This window comes from Eptesicus fuscus, chromosome 18 (genome assembly GCF_027574615.1).
Source record: "Eptesicus fuscus isolate TK198812 chromosome 18, DD_ASM_mEF_20220401, whole genome shotgun sequence".
NCBI lineage: Eukaryota > Metazoa > Chordata > Mammalia > Chiroptera > Vespertilionidae > Eptesicus > Eptesicus fuscus.
The window spans coordinates 2,056,409-2,074,298 of NC_072490.1; the positions used below are offsets into that span (position 1 = coordinate 2,056,409).

At 69.0% G+C, this 17,890-nt stretch overlaps 1 protein-coding gene across 1 annotated transcript; it reads left to right on the forward strand.

Moving 5' to 3' along the window:
* The first annotated feature begins 10,396 nt into the window (after positions 1 to 10,396).
* SLC38A3 (solute carrier family 38 member 3) lies at positions 10,397 to 17,610 on the forward strand. The gene is made up of 15 exons (XM_008155428.3): positions 10,397 to 10,497; positions 10,576 to 10,657; positions 10,985 to 11,100; positions 11,555 to 11,628; positions 11,714 to 11,806; positions 11,898 to 11,979; positions 12,814 to 12,896; positions 12,987 to 13,045; positions 14,912 to 15,064; positions 15,136 to 15,215; positions 15,428 to 15,528; positions 15,974 to 16,098; positions 16,176 to 16,320; positions 17,307 to 17,410; positions 17,506 to 17,610. Exons 1-15 carry the CDS (start codon positions 10,397 to 10,399, stop codon positions 17,608 to 17,610), a joined length of 1,503 nt encoding a protein of 500 aa, XP_008153650.2.
* Positions 17,611 to 17,890: the final 280 nt, after the last annotated feature.

The window sequence follows — 17,890 nt, forward strand, 5'->3', positions numbered from 1 at the left end:
GCACCCACCCCAGACAGGCCCCGGGGGCTTCCCCAGCAGCAGCTTCCCGCCCACCTGCAGGGCCTCCCGGCCAGCCGGCCTGGAGAGAGGGCACCCAGAGGGTTGGAGAGAGGGCACCCAGAGGGCTGGAGAGAGGGCACCCAGAGGGCTGGAGAGAGAGCACCCAGAGGGCTGGAGAGAGGGCACCCAGAGGGCTGGAGAGAGAGCACCCAGAGGGCTGGAGAGAGAGCACCCAGAGGGCTGGAGAGAGGGCACCCAGAGGGCTGGAGAGAGGGCACCCAGAGGGCTGGAGAGAGGGCACCCAGAGGCCTGAGCTGGGCGGTGGGGACAGAAGGCGAGCAGCCATGGGACCCATAGGAAGAGGGTTCTCAGGTGACCCTCCATCTGGGTGCTGAAGGATGAGTAGGAGTTTGCTCAGGAGGTGAGGTGGGGTGGAGAGGCCAACTGGGAGGAGGGGCAGGGAGGGAGGGTGTGAGGGGGCGCCTTCGGGGTCCTGTGGGCGGGGTCAGTGAGTGCCCACACTGGGCTCTGGGAAGGATGAGTGGGGTGAAGAGGGGCCTCACTGGCAGACAGGGTCTGGGCTCACTGTGTGAGGGGAGGGGACGGCATGATGGTGCCAGGGGATGGCGGCATGGTGGTGGCAGGGGAGGGGACGGCATGATGGTGCCAGGGGATGGCGGCATGATGGTGCCAGGGGATGGCGGCATGGTGGTGGCAGGGGAGGGGACGGCATGATGGTGCCAGGGGATGGCGGCATGGTGGTGGCAGGGGAGGGGACGGCATGATGGTGCCAGGGGAGGGTGGCATGATGGTGGCAGGGGAGGGTGGCATGATGGTGGCAGGGGAGGGTGGCATGATGGTGGCAGGGGAGGGTGGCATGGTGGTGACAGGGGAGGGTGGCATGGTGATGGCAGGGGAGGGTGGCATGGTGGTGGCAGGGGAGGGTGGTATGGTGGTGGCAGGGGAGGGTGGTATGGTGGTGCCAGGGGAGGGTGGTATGGTGGTGGCAGGGGAGGGTGGTATGGTGGTGGCAGGGGAGGTGTGGTATGGTGGTGGCAGGGGAGGGTGGTATGGTGGTGGCAGGGGAGGGTGGTATGGTGGTGGCAGGGGAGGGTGGTATGGTGGTGGCAGGGAGGGTGGTATGGTGGTGGCAGGGGAGGGTGGTATGGTGGTGGCAGGGAGGGTGGTATGGTGGTGGCAGGGGAGGGTGGTATGGTGGTGGCAGGGAGGGTGGCATGGTGGTGGCAGGGAGGGTGGCATGGTGGTGGCAGGGAGGGTGGCATGGTGGTGGCAGGGAGGGTGGCATGGTGGTGCCAGGGGGCGGCATGGGGAGAGGAGGATGTCTACCCAGGGCCACAGGACATGACAAGAGGGAGCAGGAGAGCGAGGGGTCCAGACCCGGAAGGAGGGCTGAGTAACCCTGGGACCCTGAGCACTGCCTCGGGGCCTGGCAGGCTCGTGGGGGGGAGAGGGGGAGTGAGGGGGGCTGGGCCGAAGGCTGAGATGAAGCCGTAAAGCTCCGCCCGCCTCCACTCCAGGCGGCTGCCCCCACCCGCTGCACGGACCGGCGGCCATTCCCTCGGGCCTGGGAGAAGGCCGCAGCGCTGGGCCCCGTCCCGGCTGCCAGCTGTCCGGCCACCGGGCCGGGCTGGGAGAGCGGGCAGGTGGCGGGAAAGGCTGGGAGCCGTGTTTGCCCTGGCCCCGGCCCAGGCCCAGCATCAACAAACAGGCAGCCCTCCCCCGCCCGGCCTGGCCCGGGGACCCCACATCAAGCCGCCGGCCTCCCACAGCAGCCCAGCCCAGCCACCCCCCCTCCACTCGGGCTGAGGACCTAAACACCCACATGCTGAGTGACCTTGAAGCCAGGCCTGGCCCTCGCGGACTGCCGTGGAAGCACCGGCCCTTTGCAAATGGCTCCTGGGAGCCCCGGGTTCTGTGGGGGGAGATGGGCCAGGCCGGCGACCCTGGTCAGAACCTCTCCACCTGCCTCTGTCCCCCCGGGAGTCAGTCCTCAAGCCCCTGGGAGGGTGAAAGTCGTGGGGTCCCTCATGACCAAGGTCAGCTCTGACCTGGGGATTCCACCAGCTCCAGATCAAGAGGGAAAGCCAGTCCGTCCGTCCTTCAGGCGAGGGAGGGCAGGGTGGGAGGGTGAGGTGTTCAGCCATTGCCCCTCCCTAGTGCCTGTCTCTGGCCCTCCCAGGCCTCTGGCGCTCCAGCCTAAGCCGATCCCCTGCCCTTGGCTCCCAGCTTCCCCTCCCCCGCTCAGGCCATGGGGAAAGACGGAGCCATTTCCTGTGACACACAGGGAAACTGAGGCACGCTGAGGCTTGGCTGTGGCGATGTTGTGAGTCAGTAGGAAGAGACTCCGGAGTCCTGACTCCCAGCACAGGAGCACAGGGTCAGGCGTCCCCCAGCACCAGGGAGGGGGCCACACAGACAGAGACACCCAGGCTGGGGCCCGCGGAGGCCACAGGATTCATAGGGTCAGAGCCAGTGGCTTCTCAGCTGGACACAGCTGCTCTGGGAATGCACCCCCCAGCTCACCTCCCAGGTCAAGGCCTCCCCCTGCTCCCTGCCGGCTGGGCCTGGGGGCCTTAACACCCGCCACCCACCTCTGGGCACCAGAGTCTTGGGTGGGAAGCAGGTAAGGGTGGTATGGGAGCCCCCAGCCCAAAACAGAGCCACCCCCTGACCCCCTGTTCCAGGGCACCAAGTCCCAGGCCCACGTCCCAGGGGCAGACTGACAGCTGTCACCTCCTCAGAAATAAAGAAATGGGGCCGAAACCGGTTTGGCTCAGTGGATGGGTCCCAGGTTCGATTCTGGTCAAGGGCACGTGTGTTGGTTGTGGGCGTGTCCCCAGTGGGAGGTGTGCAGGAGGCAGCTGATCGATGTTTCTCTCTCATCGATGTTTCTAACTCTATCCCTCTCTCTTCCTCTCTGTAAAAAATCAATAAAATATATTTTTAAAAAAGGAAGAAATGGGGACATGGCCAGGGAGGTCCGGCACGGCAAGGCCCAAGCCGAGCCTGGCTCCCTCCTGTCCCCCGGCTCCTGTCCCATCTGTTCAGCCTCAGTCGCGTCTGAATGTCTGGGATGAAGACAGAATTGATGCAGGGACCCCCCCCCCCCGCCCCCCACCCCGCACCATCCCTACCCCACCTCTGCTTGGCGAGGGTGAGGAGGTGGGGAGGCCGGGGTGCTGCAAGCCCCCATTCAGGCATCTCACTGGCCTCAGCCCTGCGCCCTGCCCAGTCCCCACTCCGCTCGGCTGGAGGGCCCCTCCGGCTCAGGAGGTGAGGGCAGCGCCCTTGGGGGTGTAGGGGGCTCCCAGGGAGTCTGCTTCGGACAGAGGCATCCCCCCCTCCCCCCCCCCCCCCCCCCCCAAGACTCAAGCGCGCCCTCCCGGACCAGCGGCTCTCCCCCCAGGGGCTCCCTACGCTCCCGCTGCTCTGGGCCGGCCCGCGGGGCCTGGCCTCTCCGGGACCAGCCCCGCCCCCGGGCGGCGGGGGATTGGCGGGCGGGGGGCGGGCCGGGGGCGGGGCCGCTCCTTCATCCCCTGCCCCGCGTGGGGCCCGAGCAGAGAGGCAGCGGCCGGAGAGCCGAGCACCACGCGTCCCCACCGCGAAGCCAGGTACCGCCAGGGTCCGACCCCAGCCCCGCGGCGCCGCACGGGCCGAGCCCTGCGGTCCACCCTCCGCCCGCAGCCGGCTCCGGGCTGCTCCCCGCCCGCCCCGCCGCGGCCGGAGCCCCGGAGCCCCGGAGCCCCGGAGCCCCGGAGCCCCGGAGCCCCGCGCGCTGGGACGCAGGGCTGGGACCCGCGTGTCGGGCTCGGCTCGGAGCGGGAGCAGGTGTCCCGGGCGGGAGGGGCGCCTTGTCGCCCTGGCCTCGGAGCAGGGCCGGGCCGGGCCGGGCCGAGAGGGACAGCGGGGCGGGACACCCGATGGGCTGCCGAGGCCCGGCCTGTGCGGAGAGGGCCCGAGGGGGGCCGAGCGGGCCCGGAGCGACCCCGGAGCGCCGCCCCGACGGGCACCTGGCCGGCGAGCCGGCGGTTAGCGGGCGGGACCGGGCTATTTAACCCAGCTGCGCCGGCCGGGGTGGAGGGCGGGTCGGGCCGGGCCGCCTGAGGAGCTGCGGGCACACGTTGGCCCCAGAGCCTGTGCCCTTTGCAGCCGGGCCAGCGGGCATGCGGGCACCGGGCGCTGCTGGCGCACGAGCTGAGGGCGGGGCTGGATGTGCGCTCCTCTCCGCCGGGCGCTCAGGGCTCAGGACCCCGGGGCGGGCGGGGAGAAGGGGCCGCCGCCAACGCAAGGCCTGCGCGATTGTTAACACCCGGTCTGGGAGGGGGCCTGAGGCGGGGCCTGTGGGGACCCGCCCTCCCCCCCCTGACCTGAGCCCTAAGCCCAGGTATAGGCTCCAGGTCTGAGGGGGGCTAAGGCGAAGGTCCTTGCCCTGTGGGGACACCTCCACCCAGGCGCATCCTTCCTGCAGACTCCCAGGCCTGCCTTCCTCCATGAGGGCCTGGGTCCCTGGCTCCCCTGAGGCCTGTCCCGTCCCCACACCCACCCCCCGACCCGGCACCGGCTGGCCTGGGCTCCTTCCTTCTGGAAAGCAAGCGCCTGCCTCCCAGGTGCTCAGGCTGGAGCATAGGAAGCCCCCGGGGACAGTGCCCTCATAGGGGGGAGCTTCGCACAAGCCCGGAAGGGTTCCCGTAGGAAGCACCAGGGGTGGCAGAGGTCGGTGGAGGAGGCCAGGCCCCTCCGAGGCCTGGGGTGACGGGAGCGGAGTGAGAATCTTGAGTCCTGGGCATGGGGGGTGGGAACTGTCTCTGGCGGAGGGTGGGGTACGTGTCTCAGAACTTGGTTCTGCCTGGACCCAGAGAGCCCCTGTCCCCTCGCTGGCTCCTCGGGCCACCCCTCTGTTCAGTGCCGGTGCTTTGGGCCCAAAGCACACAAACCCCCACCCCCACCCCCAGTCCAGGACTCCGGGAGGCCAGACCAAGAGCGGTGGCTGCTCCTGTCCTGGTGTCTGCTGCCTCAGCCAGTAGCCTTAGGGTCCCAGACAATTGGGGAAACTGAGGCGAAATGGGACAGGCTAGGCCGGGGTTCATGGTGTCTGGGTGGGGCCAGGGCAGGTTTTTGAACGGAATGGAGTGCACTCTGAACGTCTGGGCTGGGTGTGGGGACAGGCACTCAGTTTGAGGGGAACAGGTTTTGGGGGAGTTTGGTGTCTGTGTGCAGGGGCGGGGGGTGGCCTGTGCGTTGTGGGACGGGCCCTGAGGGAGGGTGCCCCACCAGGCATGGCCGGGCCAGCTGCATTGGAGCCAGGGAGATAGGCTGGGAGCTTGCCAAGGACCTTGGACCCCTGTTATTTGTTTAACAACATTTACTGAGCACCTACTGTGCGCCCTGTGCACACTCCGTCTGGAGGGTGGAGGGTTGGCCTTGGACTTGGAATAAGAAGACAAATGCGGGGTGGGTGGGGTGCTCTAGGGGACCAGGCGGGGCTTTGGGGGCGAAGGGAAGGCCCAGCTGCTGGGGCCGGAGGGCCCTTCCGGCCGGCAGCTCGGGGGGCCGGGCTCTGGATTTCCGCTCTGCAGGCCACGTCCTGTACGGCCCCTCAGCTGGCACGTCTTCACACGTGCGGGCCCTGCGGCTGGGTCACTCCCACCGCGTCCTCTCCGCATACCTCTCCCATTGTGTGTGGCGGACACCCCGGTGCTGCGAGGGGGTGTTCCCAGCTGGGCCCGGCCTGCGGCCCCGGTGGGCTCAGCCGCACCCTCCGGATGTCCCTGCACCTGGCGGAGGGGGGCACCACCTGCCTTTGTGGGGACCTGGAAACGCCGTGGCACCTTTTTGTGGGTCCTCCAGGGTCCTGCCTGGTCACCTCTGCAGGGCGCCCTGGGTCTGCTGCCGGCTCACCTGGGCCTCTGGCTGCCTCTCGGCTCCTGGGCCGTGTCTGTCTCTCCTCTGTCCCTTGTCCCTGGCTGTCACTGACTGCTGAGCCGCCTCTGGCTGTCCGTCCATCTCTCTCCCTGTGTGAATGTCCAGCTGCCTCCCTCTGTGTACTTCCCTCTGTTTGTGTCCCTCTGTCCATCCGCACCTCTCTGACCCCCTGTCCCCGTCCGGATCAGGGCGCATGGACAGCATGTGTCGGCGTGTTTTCTCTCTGCCGCTCCGCCCTCCCTCTGCCTCTCTCCGCTTCTCCTGGGCGTTGGATGGAGCCTCTCCTCCAGGCTGACCTTGCCGTCAGCCCCCCCATCGGGGTCTCCGATGAGTCCTGAGCTGCCCCGGGCCCCTGCTCCAGCTTTCTTTGGGGCCAGAAGTCCGGCTGTCCAAATATTTGGCCGCCTCCAGGGGATTCCGGGTCAGCGGGGAGGAGGATGGGCTGGCTGGCTCGGGGTCTTCCCTGCTCCGGGGGCCCCAGGCATGTGATGTCCTGTCCTTTGCCTCAGCTGGGCCTCCGGCTACACGTCCCTCTCAGCGGGCTGGCGGCGGGGGCGGGGGCTGCTGCTGGCTCTGGTCCCGACTCGAGCCGAGAGGTTCCAGCTACAGCGGCTCCGGGGTCAGCCTGAGCGAGGAGGGTCCGGGGCTGGTGGGCGGGGAGGCCTAGGTGTCTGGGGCTAGGCCCAGCTCTCGCGTCTGCTGAGTGTCTAGAAAACACACCCCGACACAGGAAAGTCCACCTTCCGGCCCCCCGCTTCCGGACGGACGCCCAGAAAACAGAAGCGCAGCCCCAGGCACAGGGCCGGGCGCCAGGGGAGGGGACCGGTGTGGCCCCCGCAGCGACGCTCTGGTCACCGGCCTTCCCCGTGGGCCCCTCCTGCGTGCCACCAGCCGGTGTTGGCCACGCAGTGTTGTTGACAAGGAGGGAGTGGTGGACGGAGAACTGGGTCTGCTGAGGTCAAAATCGGGAGCTGTGGTGCTGGGGGCGGGGCGGGGTGTGACACCTCCCCTGTTCTGGACGCACTCCCACCTGCCCTGGTCCTGGACCCCTGGCCTCAGCGCGCAGGTTCCCGCCGATGCCTGTGGCTGCGCCTTGAACACCCGCGATCCAGACGGGGGAGTCCTGTCTCCCTACTGGCCGACAGCTTGCCTTGGGAGGGTGTGTTCCCTCTGAAGTCTGGGGAAGCAGGCGGGCAGAGGGGTGCCAGGCTGGAAGGGGCACCTTGTCTCAGCCAAGGGGGTGAGTGATCAGGATGGGGGAGCTGGAACCGGGGCAACCCTCACCCCTGAGACCCCAGGGGTAGCCACGAAGGAGCCTCCAGGCCCGCCGCCTCTCCTCGGAGACCTGGGCCGGGTTAGGGTGCCCTGGCACGAGAAGCGGGGGGCTGAGCGCCCACGAGGCTGCGGCCACGGGACCGAGGGCACAGTGAGGCGGCCTCCCGCTCCCGCCGCGGGGCTGGGGAGGAAAGCAGCGCTTCCCCCGCGGCTGACACACGCGGCGCCTGGATCCGGGCCGCAGCGTCTTTAATTAGCCAAGCTCGGCACCTGCCAAGGTGCGCCTGACGGGTTCGCACCCGTGATGGCGTGGCGCGGGGGCGGGCGCCGCCTGCTTCTGTCCCCGCACCCTTATCTCCCAGCAGAACAAACAGGCCGGGGCAGTGGCCTGGCCATCGATTTCCTGCCCGAGCCCATGCTGGCCCGTGACAGATGCCATCCTGATGACCCACCGCAGGTCACGGGACCGCCCCGCCCACAGCCCAGCTCCGAGCCCGGGCGTGCTCTGGGGGCAGTGGCCTCGCTCTGTCCCCAGCTGTGGTCAGACCTCACGGGACCCCAGGAGGACAGGCAGACGCTGAGTTCTGGGTGGGGGGTCCTCGGCCCACGGGCACGCGGCGAGGCGGGCGGCTCAGCCGGACGCAGAGTGCACTCAGCTTTCCCAGAGTGTCTGCGGGCAGCTTTCCTTAGGGGGGGGTGGTCCCCCGGAGTCCACCCCGACCCCCTGGGAGAGAGAAGCCTGGGGAGTGGCAGGCCCGAGGGGAGGGGTGAGGGTGTCAGAAACGGCGGCCGGCCTCAGGGGAGGGCTGGGGGTCCGCGTGCCAGGCCAGTGCGCATGTCCACCCTGGGCCCCCAGCCCCCAGCCCTGCACTAGAGTGAAGTACCGACTCCTTGACTTGGCCTTCCAGGCTTGTCAGGCTTGCCTGTGGCCACGGAACCTTCACTCCCCCCGCTCACAGCCTGCCTCACGCCACACCCCAGGGCCTTTGCCCAGGCTGTGTGCCCTGCTTGAATCACTCTCTCCTATTTCCCCACCGTGGGGACTCCCACTGGAATTTCAGAACTGACTCCCTCGCTGCCGCCTCCAGGAAGCCTTCCGTGGTGCCTCGCTCTCCCCTTCTTTGAGTCCCAGCACTGCAGTTCACACGCAGTTGCAGCAAGAGCCAGAAGGTGGGGGTGAGGGGCTTGGGGGGTTGTCATTTCCAGACTGAAAGCCAGTTGGGGGTCCACGTTACCCATGTCCTCTCTGGGATCCCAGGCCAGCCCAAGAGCCAGCGGGGCCTGGTTGTGAGGAATAGGCCCTGAAAGTCTAAGCTCTGGTCCTGCTGGGGGTGAGGCACCTGGAGCCCGGCCCCCAGCACTTTGGCCATGAGGCAGCGCCTGGCTGCGGGGGAGGGCTATTAGGGCAGAGAAGGGCGCTTTGAGCAGGCTGCCGACTCAGCACCGAGGGCCTGTCCCAGCCTGCCCAGGTGGGAGGCCCGGGAGGGAACCCCAGCTCAGAGCCGGGGCGTCCGGAGTGACTCAGCACGCCAGGTGCTGGCACCTCCACAGCAGCTGGGGCCTTGGAGGGCACGGGTGGCGGGGCTGGGGCAGCAGCGAGAAGCAGGCTGACGTCAGGGATCTGGTCCAGGGACGAGGCGTGAGAAGAGATGTTCACATCCAGGGTCCCATGGGCAGGGCCGGATGGAGGAGAGGAGGGTCCAGACTCCCGCCTCAGAGGAAGGAGAGGCAGATGGAGGAAGTCCGCGGGTGCCAGGCGTGGGGTCCCCGGGAACATGTGTGGCATCTGAACTCTGGTCAGTTCTGTGTGGCTGCGACCCCCAGGACACGGGGCCCGAGGCCCAAGCCTGGCCTCCCCTCCCCTCCCCAATTCCCAGGCTTGAGGCCCTGGTCTCCAGGTTCAAGACCATCGGTTCTGCGCTGGATGGAGGGCTCGGGGCAGGACCAGGCTCCCAAGCAGGGGGTGCCGCGGCGCAGGACGAAGCCTGGCTGACCTGCTTGGCAGCGCTGTCCGCTCGCTGGTCACCGCTCTGGCCTCGGCTCTCCTGCTGGCCAACTGGCCCTCAGAATGGCCTTATAGATCCCGAGGGCACTGTGCCCAGGTGCCTTCTGGTCATAGGTGGGTGGCTCCCGTCCCCAGGGTCAGGAGAGGGGCCAGCGAGTTGTCCGGGCAGTGAGCATGACGGGGTGCGGAGCGGGGCAGGGCGGGGCTGGTTCCGTGAACCCCAGCAGAGCTACGCCCCAAAGCAGGACAGGGGCTGGCCCCGGGGCCCGGGTGCCTCTGCCGCTGGCAAGGCCCTGAGCCCTGGCCTGGGGCTCCAGGAAGGGGGGCTGCTCGAAGGGCCCTGGCAGTGGGCACCTAAGGGTGGGGGCTCCCTGCAGGGAAGGAGAGGCCTGAGGCCAGGGCTGGTGGAGGGTGAGGCCTCTGTGGCCCGGAGAGCAGGGCCCGGGGCACCCATTTCCCGGAAGGCCCTGAGGGCCCCCTGCGGGCGGCGGGCAGGCAGGTCCCAGGTGTCCGGCACCCAGCACCGCCTCAGGCCTCCTGGCTCCGAGGGGGTGGCCTCCGCGCCTGCCATTCCCAGCGCCAGCTCGGAGCCCACAGAGGGGCCTTTGTTCTGGCTGCCAGCAGTGCCCGCCGGGCGGCTGGGAACCGGGCCCACAGCCCTCACCCTTTCTCCAGCCGTCGGGCCGTGCCACTCTAGGTTGGCCAGGAGGCCCCTGGCACACAGAGCGGGCACAGGAAACCGTCTCCCGGCGTTAACTTCAGGGAGGGGACAGTCCAGGCCCCCGAGTGGGACATGGGGCCGGGGACTCAGCATCCAGCCTCCTGGCGCCACTGGGCTCTGAACTCAGGGCATCCGACTGACCCTCCCTTCCCAGATGGGGAAACTGAGGCCTAAGGGCTTGCTGGGCCGGTGTGTATGTGTTGGGGTGAGCGCTGTGTACCGGCGGAGGTACCCCTCAGGACGCCATGGCGACCCAGGCGTCCAAGCTCTGGTCCCCCACAGGCAGGTTCCGGGGGGCCGCAGGCAGAGCGGCGGGCGCGGTGCCCTGGGTGCCCTGGGAGGTGCTGGGCTGGGACCTGTGGGCCCGGGGCCTGGGCGCGGGGCTCACCCAGGGCCCGTCCGCTCTGCAGGCTCCTGAGTGTCAGCGCGAGAGCGAGGCTGTTCCCGGAGCCATGGAGGCGCCTCTGCAGACGGAGATGCTGGACCTGGTGCCCAATGGCAAGCACTCGGAGGGGCTGCACCCAGCGGGCACCCCCGCCGCAGGCAACGAGAGGTGAGCGGAGGGGCGCCCGCCAGGGCTCAGCGCAGAGCCCGGGGCTGAGCTGACCGCCGGCCTGGCCTGTGCCTGCAGGGTCCCAGGCCCGCGGCGGAGCCACGTGGAGGGCGAGGGCTTCCTACAGCAAAGCCCGGGCAAGGAGCCGCACTTCACCGACGTGAGCGGGCAGGGAGGGCTCGGGCACCCTGGGGGCGGGGGGGGCGGGGGGGCAGGGAGGGGGCGCCCTGGGCGGGGAGGGAGGGAGGCCCAGGGGCAGGGAGGGCTTGGGCACCCTGGGGGCGGGGGGGGCGGGGGGGGCAGGGGAGGGGGCGCCCGGGGCGGGGAGGGAGGGAGGCCCAGGGGCAGGGAGGGGGCGCCCTGGGCGGGGAGGGAGGGAGGCCCAGGGGCAGGGAGGGGGCGCCCTGGGCGGGGAGGGAGGGAGGCCCAGGGGCAGGGAGGGGATGCTGAGCGCAGACCCCTGCTGACTCGCCCCTTCCCACCCCAGTTTGAGGGGAAGACCTCGTTCGGGATGTCGGTGTTCAACCTGAGCAACGCCATCATGGGCAGCGGCATCCTGGGCCTGGCCTTCGCCATGGCCAACACGGGCATCGTCCTCTTCCTGTGAGTGCCAGCTCCACCTCCCACAGACGGCGCCCCGGGCAGGCCACCCCCAGGACCCCCCAGTTTCCTGTCCCGAGGCCCGGGCGGCAGGGTGGGCCCTTACACGCAGCCCAAACCATGGCTAAACCAGCCCCGGCCAGACAAACGCACCTCACCTCCCAGCGGCCCGCGGAGCCCGTGGCCAGGCCCGTGTGCACGCGTGTCCTCCCGGGGAGCGCTGCCCGCAGCCGAGGGCACACACGTCTGTTCCAAGAACTCGGGAGCGGCGGGCTGGCAGGGCCTCTTCTAGGCCGCGGTCCTTCTGGGTCACACCAGCCGGGGCTCACCCCCCGGGGGCCTGCTGAGCATGTGCCTGTGGGGGTCCAGACCTGGTCCCAGACCCTCCCCCAGACCTCCCAGGGCCCCCCCGCCTCCGCTGGCCAGGGGAGCCCAGGGGTCTTTTCCATCGTCCCAGGTTCCTGCTGACGGCCGTGGCCCTGCTCTCCAGCTACTCCATCCACCTGCTGCTCAAATCCTCGGGGGTCGTGGGTGAGCCTCAGGCGCGCCTGCAGCGGGAGGGGGGGGGCGGGGCGGGGCAGGGGGGGCACTCCTGACTCCACCCCTTGGCCCACAGGGATCCGTGCCTATGAGCAGCTGGGCTACCGCGCCTTCGGGACCCCCGGCAAGCTGGCGGCCGCCCTGGCCATCACGCTGCAGAACATCGGAGGTGCGGGCGGCGGGCAGGCCCAGGCGGACGGTGAGGGGGCGCTCTGAGGGAGGGCTGGCCGCTGACCCGGTGCCTGCCCGCCCCTCCCCAGCCATGTCCAGCTACCTGTACATCATCAAGTCCGAGCTGCCCCTGGTCATACAGACCTTCCTGAACCTGGAGGAGAAAACTTCGTGAGCCCCAGGGTGGGGGGGGCTGCGTGAGGGTGGGAGCCCAGCTGGGGCTGGTGGGAGAGGCCCCGCAATGGCTGGGGGAGGGGCAGAGAGCTGCCAGGAGGGCTGACATCCAGCCACGCCTGGCCATGAAGCACCTAGTCTTAGGGGGTCCCCCCTCCCCCCCCCAGAGCCACGTGGGCGGGTGAGGACAGGGCCCTGTGGGCCTCAGGCTCAGCTCTAAGCGCCTCTGTTCCCGCTGGGCTGTGTGAGCCCCGCCCAGGACATTAAGCCCAGGGTGTCCCAGTTGCCCATCTCGGTTCAGCCGATCCGTGGCTTCAGCCACGTGGGTGAGGCGGGCGGAGAAGACAGAGGCCGCCCTCGGCCACAGCCGGCGAGCAGAGGGGCTGCCGCAGAGAGCACAACCCCTCCCCGGGCCGGTCCCGGGGGCTGGCCTTCGGACCTGCCCAGAAGGACGGTCCTGTCCCTCGTCCCCTCAGTTCCCTGAGGCCCTGCCCACGGGCGGGGCGGGAGGGACCACAGGGGCTCAGGTTGTTGGAAAGTCCCCAGACTCGCCCCCCAAAGTCAGCTTCTTTCTTCCCGCCAGGTCCCTGGGCCCCTTGGGCCGCCCCCGGGGAGGCGGGACCAGTCCTCCGGGTCCTGAGCAAACAGCAGAGCCGGATGGAGGGGATGGAGGGGCCGAGTGCCTGGGCCTCGCCTCGCCAGGGAGTGTGACAGGCTGCCCGCTGCAGACGGGGCGGGAGGCTCAGTGCCGGGAGGGGCACCGCTGGGGGGAGGCAGGTGGCCCCACGCGAGGCTGCGTGTCTGACCTCGCTCCCCGCTCCCGTCCTGCAGGGACTGGTACATGAATGGGAACTACCTGGTGATCCTGGTCTCTGTCACCATCATCCTGCCCCTGGCACTGATGCGGCAGCTCGGTGAGTGTGACAGGGCCGGGCCTGGGAGCGGGGTGCGGGAAGGACATGCCGGAGGAGACCCGTCTCACCGCGCCCCTTCCCCGACTGCAGGCTACCTGGGCTACTCCAGCGGCTTCTCGCTCACCTGCATGGTCTTCTTCCTCATCGCAGTGAGTCCCCCTGCTGGTCAAGGGAGGAGGCAGGTCCCCTGGGCCCTGTCAGAAGGAGGAGGCAGGTCCCCTGGGCCCTGTCAGAAGGAGGAGGCAGGTCCCCTGGGCCCTGTCAGAAGGAGGAGGCAGGTCCCCTGGGCCCTGTCAGAGGGAGGAGGCAGGTCCCCTGGGCCTGTCAGAGGGAGGAGGAAGGTCCCTTAGGGCCCCTGTCAGAGGGAGGAGGCAGGTCCCCTGGGCCCTGTCAGAGGGAGGAGGCAGGTCCCCTGGGCCCTGTCAGAAGGAGGAGGCAGGTCCCCTGGGCCCTGTCAGAGGGAGGAGGCAGGTCCCCTGGGCCCTGTCAGAGGGAGGAGGCAGGTCCCCTGGGCCCTGTCAGAGGGAGGAGGCAGGTCCCCTGGGCCCTGTCAGAGGGAGGAGGCAGGTGCCCTGGGCCCTGTCAGAGGGAGGAGGCAGGTCCACTGGGCCCTGTCAGAGGGAGGAGGCAGGTCCCCTGGGCCCTGTCAGAAGGAGGAGGCAGGTCCCCTGGGCCCTGTCAGAGGGAGGAGGCAGGTGCCCCTGCTGGTCAAGGGAGGAGGCAGGTCCCCGGGGCTCCTCTGTCAGAGGGAGGAGGCAGGTCCCTTAGGGCCCCTGTCAGAGGGAGGAGGCAGGTCCCCTGGGCCCTGTCAGAGGGAGGAGGCAGGTCCCCGGGGCCCTGTCAGAAGGAGGAGGCAGGTCCCCTGGGCCCTGTCAGAGGAAGGAGGCAGGTGCCCTGGGCCCTGTCAGAGGGAGGAGGCAGGTCCCCTGGGCCCTGTCAGAGGGAGGAGGCAGGTCCCTTAGGGCCCCTGTCAGAGGGAGGAGGCAGGTCCCTTAGGGCCCCTGTCAGAGGGAGGAGGCAGGTCCCCGGGGCTCCTCTGTCAGAGGGAGGAGGCAGGTCCCCTGGGCCCTGTCAGAGGGAGGAGGCAGGTCCCCGGGGCCCTGTCAGAAGGAGGAGGCAGGTCCCCTGGGCCCTGTCAGAGGAAGGAGGCAGGTCCCCTGGGCCCTGTCAGAGGGAGGAGGCAGGTCCCTTAGGGCCCCTGTCAGAGGGAGGAGGCAGGTCCCTTAGGGCCCCTGTCAGAGGGAGGAGGCAGGTCCCCTGGGCCCTGTCAGAGGGAGGAGGCAGGTCCCCTGGGCCCTGTCAAAGGGAGGAGGCAGGTGCCCTGAGCCCTGTCAGAGGGAGGAGGCAGGTCCACTGGGCCCTGTCAGAGGGAGGAGGCAGGTCCCCTGGGCCCTGTCAGAGGGAGGAGGCAGGTCCCCTGGGCCCTGTCAGAGGGAGGAGGCAGGTCCCCGGGGCTCCTCTGTCAGAGGGAGGAGGCAGGTCCCTTAGGGCCCCTGTCAGAGGGAGGAGGCAGGTCCCCTGGGCCCTGTCAGAGGGAGGAGGCAGGTCCCCGGGGCCCTGTCAGAAGGAGGAGGCAGGTCCCCTGGGCCCTGTCAGAGGAAGGAGGCAGGTGCCCTGGGCCCTGTCAGAGGGAGGAGGCAGGTCCCTTAGGGCCCCTGTCAGAGGGAGGAGGCAGGTCCCCTGGGCCCTGTCAGAGGGAGGAGGCAGGTCCCCTGGGCCCTGTCAGAGGGAGGAGGCAGGTCCCCTGGGCCCTGTCAGAGGGAGGAGGCAGGTCCCCGGGGCTCCTCTGTCAGAGGGAGGAGGCAGGTCCCCGGGGCTCCTCTGTCAGAGGGAGGAGGCAGGTCCCCGGGGCTCCTCTGTCAGAGGGAGGAGGCAGGTCCCTTAGGGCCCCTGTCAGAGGAAGGAGGCAGGTCCCGGGGCTCCTCTGTCAGGCAGCTCTCCCATCTGGTCTAGATCAGAGCGACTTCCCAGGCAGCCTTGCCCCCTGACACCCTCCTCCCACCCCACCCCACCAGGTCATCTACAAAAAGTTCCAGGTGCCATGCCCGCTGCTCTCCAACTCGGCCAACACCACAAGCAACTCCAGCCTTGGGGAGGGGACGCCGCCCCTGGTGGAGACTTTCAGCTCAGACTCCTGCACCCCAAACTACTTCACACTCAACATACAGGTTCTGACAGGCCCCGGGTGGGGGCCGGCCGGGGGGCGGAGGGGGCGGCCTGACAGTCTGCGTCTCCCCAGACGGCGTACACCATCCCCATCATGGCCTTCGCCTTCGTCTGCCACCCCGAGGTGCTGCCCATCTACACGGAGCTCAAGGAGTAGGTCGTGCCGGCGGGCGGGCGCGGACGGCGTGTCCGCGGGGCGATGGGCCCTCCGGGCGCTATAGGTGACGGGGGGGGGGGGGGGGGGCAGGAAGGAGGCTTTCTTGTCGCGCATGCCGAGGGGGCGACACCAGAGAGACCCGGGCACACGGGGTCTGTCTCCCAGTGTGGCCAGCCCGGCACCAAGCCCCGCCCCTCCCCACCCGCAGCCCCTCCAAGAGGAAGATGCAGCACATCTCCAACCTGTCCATCGCCGTCATGTACGTCATGTACTTCCTGGCCGCCCTCTTCGGCTACCTCACCTTCTACGGTAGGTGCCGGACCGCGGGGCGGGGGCGGGCCAGGCGCTCGCCACGGGCACAGCATCAGGGTGGACCCAGGCCCGAGCCCACCTACTGACCCCCCTCCCCGCCTGCTGACCCCCCTCTCGCCTGCTGACCCCCCTCCCGCCTGCTGACCCCCCTCTCGCCTGCTGACCCCCCTCCCCGCCTGCTGATCCCCCTCCCCCCCTCCCGCCTGCTGACCCCCCTCCCGCCTGCTGACCCCCCTCCCTCCTGCTGACCCCCCTCCCCGCCTGCTGACTCCCCTCCCGCCTGCTGACCCCCCTCCCGCCTGCTGACCCCCCTCCCGCCTGCTGACCCCCCTCTCGCCTGCTGACCCCCCTCCCCGCCTGCTGACCCCCCTCCCGCCTGCTGACCCCCCTCTCGCCTGCTGACCCCCCTCCCCGCCTGCTGACCCCCCTCCCGCCGCTGCAGACCGCGTGGAGTCGGAGCTGCTGCACACCTACAGCCAGGTGGACCCGTTCGACGTGCTGATCCTGTGCGTGCGCGTGGCCGTGCTGACGGCGGTCACACTCACAGTGCCCATCGTGCTGTTTCCGGTGAGCCCGGGGCGGCCGGGGCGGGGGGCTGGGCCGGCGGGGGGGCGATGGGGCTGACGGCTGATGCCTCCCGCCAGGTGCGCCGTGCCATCCAGCAGATGCTGTTCCCGAACCGGGAGTTCAGCTGGCTGCGGCACGTGGTCATCGCCGTCGGCCTGCTCACCTGCATCAACCTGCTGGTCATCTTCGCCCCCAACATCCTGGGCATCTTCGGGATCATCGGTGAGCGTCCGGCCGGGCGGGGCCCCCCGAGAACTTCTCCTCTGCACCTCCGGGCGGGTTCCGGAGCTCACGCCCCACACTTTTTACTTATTTATTTAAATTCTTTAATTAATCGGCTTAAGGGAGGGAGGGACATCGATGCGTGGATCCTCTTGTGGATGCATCATTGATCGCTCTTGTACGTGCCCTGACCCGGGACGGAACCTGCAACCCTGGTGTATCAGAACGACGCTCTAACCACTGAGAACCCGGCCAGGGCCTCCCACCCACAGGAAGTGGTGGCTGCTGGCCATGTGCACGGCGTGGCCTCCACCTCAGGTTTTGCCTGTCAGGCTGTTCTGACACCTTTTGAGGCCCCAGAACCCCGGAGGCGGTGCCTCCACGGAGGAGGCACCCGAGGTCCAGAGTGACTGAGGGGGTCGCAGGCCGTTCAGCTGGTCGACAGGGAGCCTGGATTCAGGCCCAGGATCAGGGGACGACAGTGTAGGTGCTCTGCCCGCCGCCCCAACCCGTTGGGGGCTCTGCCCTGGAAGATCAGCAATTCTGAGACATCTTGTGGGGGACCCCACTCAGGAGCCTGGCTCCCCAACTCTGCAGGGACGGCCACACGGGCCTGGGCTGAGGATCGTGGGTACCAAGGACAGGGCCCTTGGTCGTATGTATCCAAAATCCAACTCAGAGTGAATCCAGCACAAAGGGATGTATTGGCTCAAAGAGTAGAAACGCTTTCAGGAATAGCTGTATCCAGGAGCCCAGCATCCTTCAGCCTCTGCCTCTAGCTCGTCGCTTGCCTTTCCCCTTTGCCAGCTTCATTCACCGAGATTCTTCTGACGCCAGCGGAGCCAGCCTTCCACCCCAATGGGAGGGGCGGGTGGGCCCCCGGAGTCTCCCCCAACAAGGACGGTCTGCTTTCACTGGGCCCAACCCCTGAAACGTAGCCCGTTGGTGGCCACGCGCCCCTGGTGGCCATGCCTGGTGTTTCGCAGGTGCCACGTCCGCCCCGTGCCTCATCTTCATCTTCCCTGCCATCTTCTACTTCCGCATCGTGCCCACCGAGAGGGAGCCTGCCAAGTCCACCCCCAAGATCCTGGTGCGAGGGGCCTGGAGGCCGGTGGGCTGGTATGAAGCCGAGGGCACGGCTCTGGCCTCGGTCCTGACCCTGACCCCTGACCCCTGACCCCACAGGCCCTTTGCTTCGCTGTGCTTGGCTTCTTGCTGATGACCATGAGCTTGAGCTTCATCATCATTGACTGGGTGTCGGGGACCAGCCGGCAAGGAGGAAGCCACTAGGACAGCCGTCCTGTTCTGCCGACTCTTCCTGCGCCCCCGCCCCGCTCGCACCCGGGCCAGGAGGAAGGCGTGGCTAACGTGACGGCACGTGGCCCCGCCCGCGTCCTCTCTGTGAAAGGTTTTCATTTTTAGAAAGAGCCGGGGCCGCAGCGCCTTCCTGAGCTGCGCACGGGGGAGGGGGCGGGGGGCTGCACCCCTGCTCCCCTCGTGTTGCCTCAGATCCCCCCAAACCCCGTTCCCCCCTTGCACAGAGGCAGACACTGAGTCACACCGCCTGTGG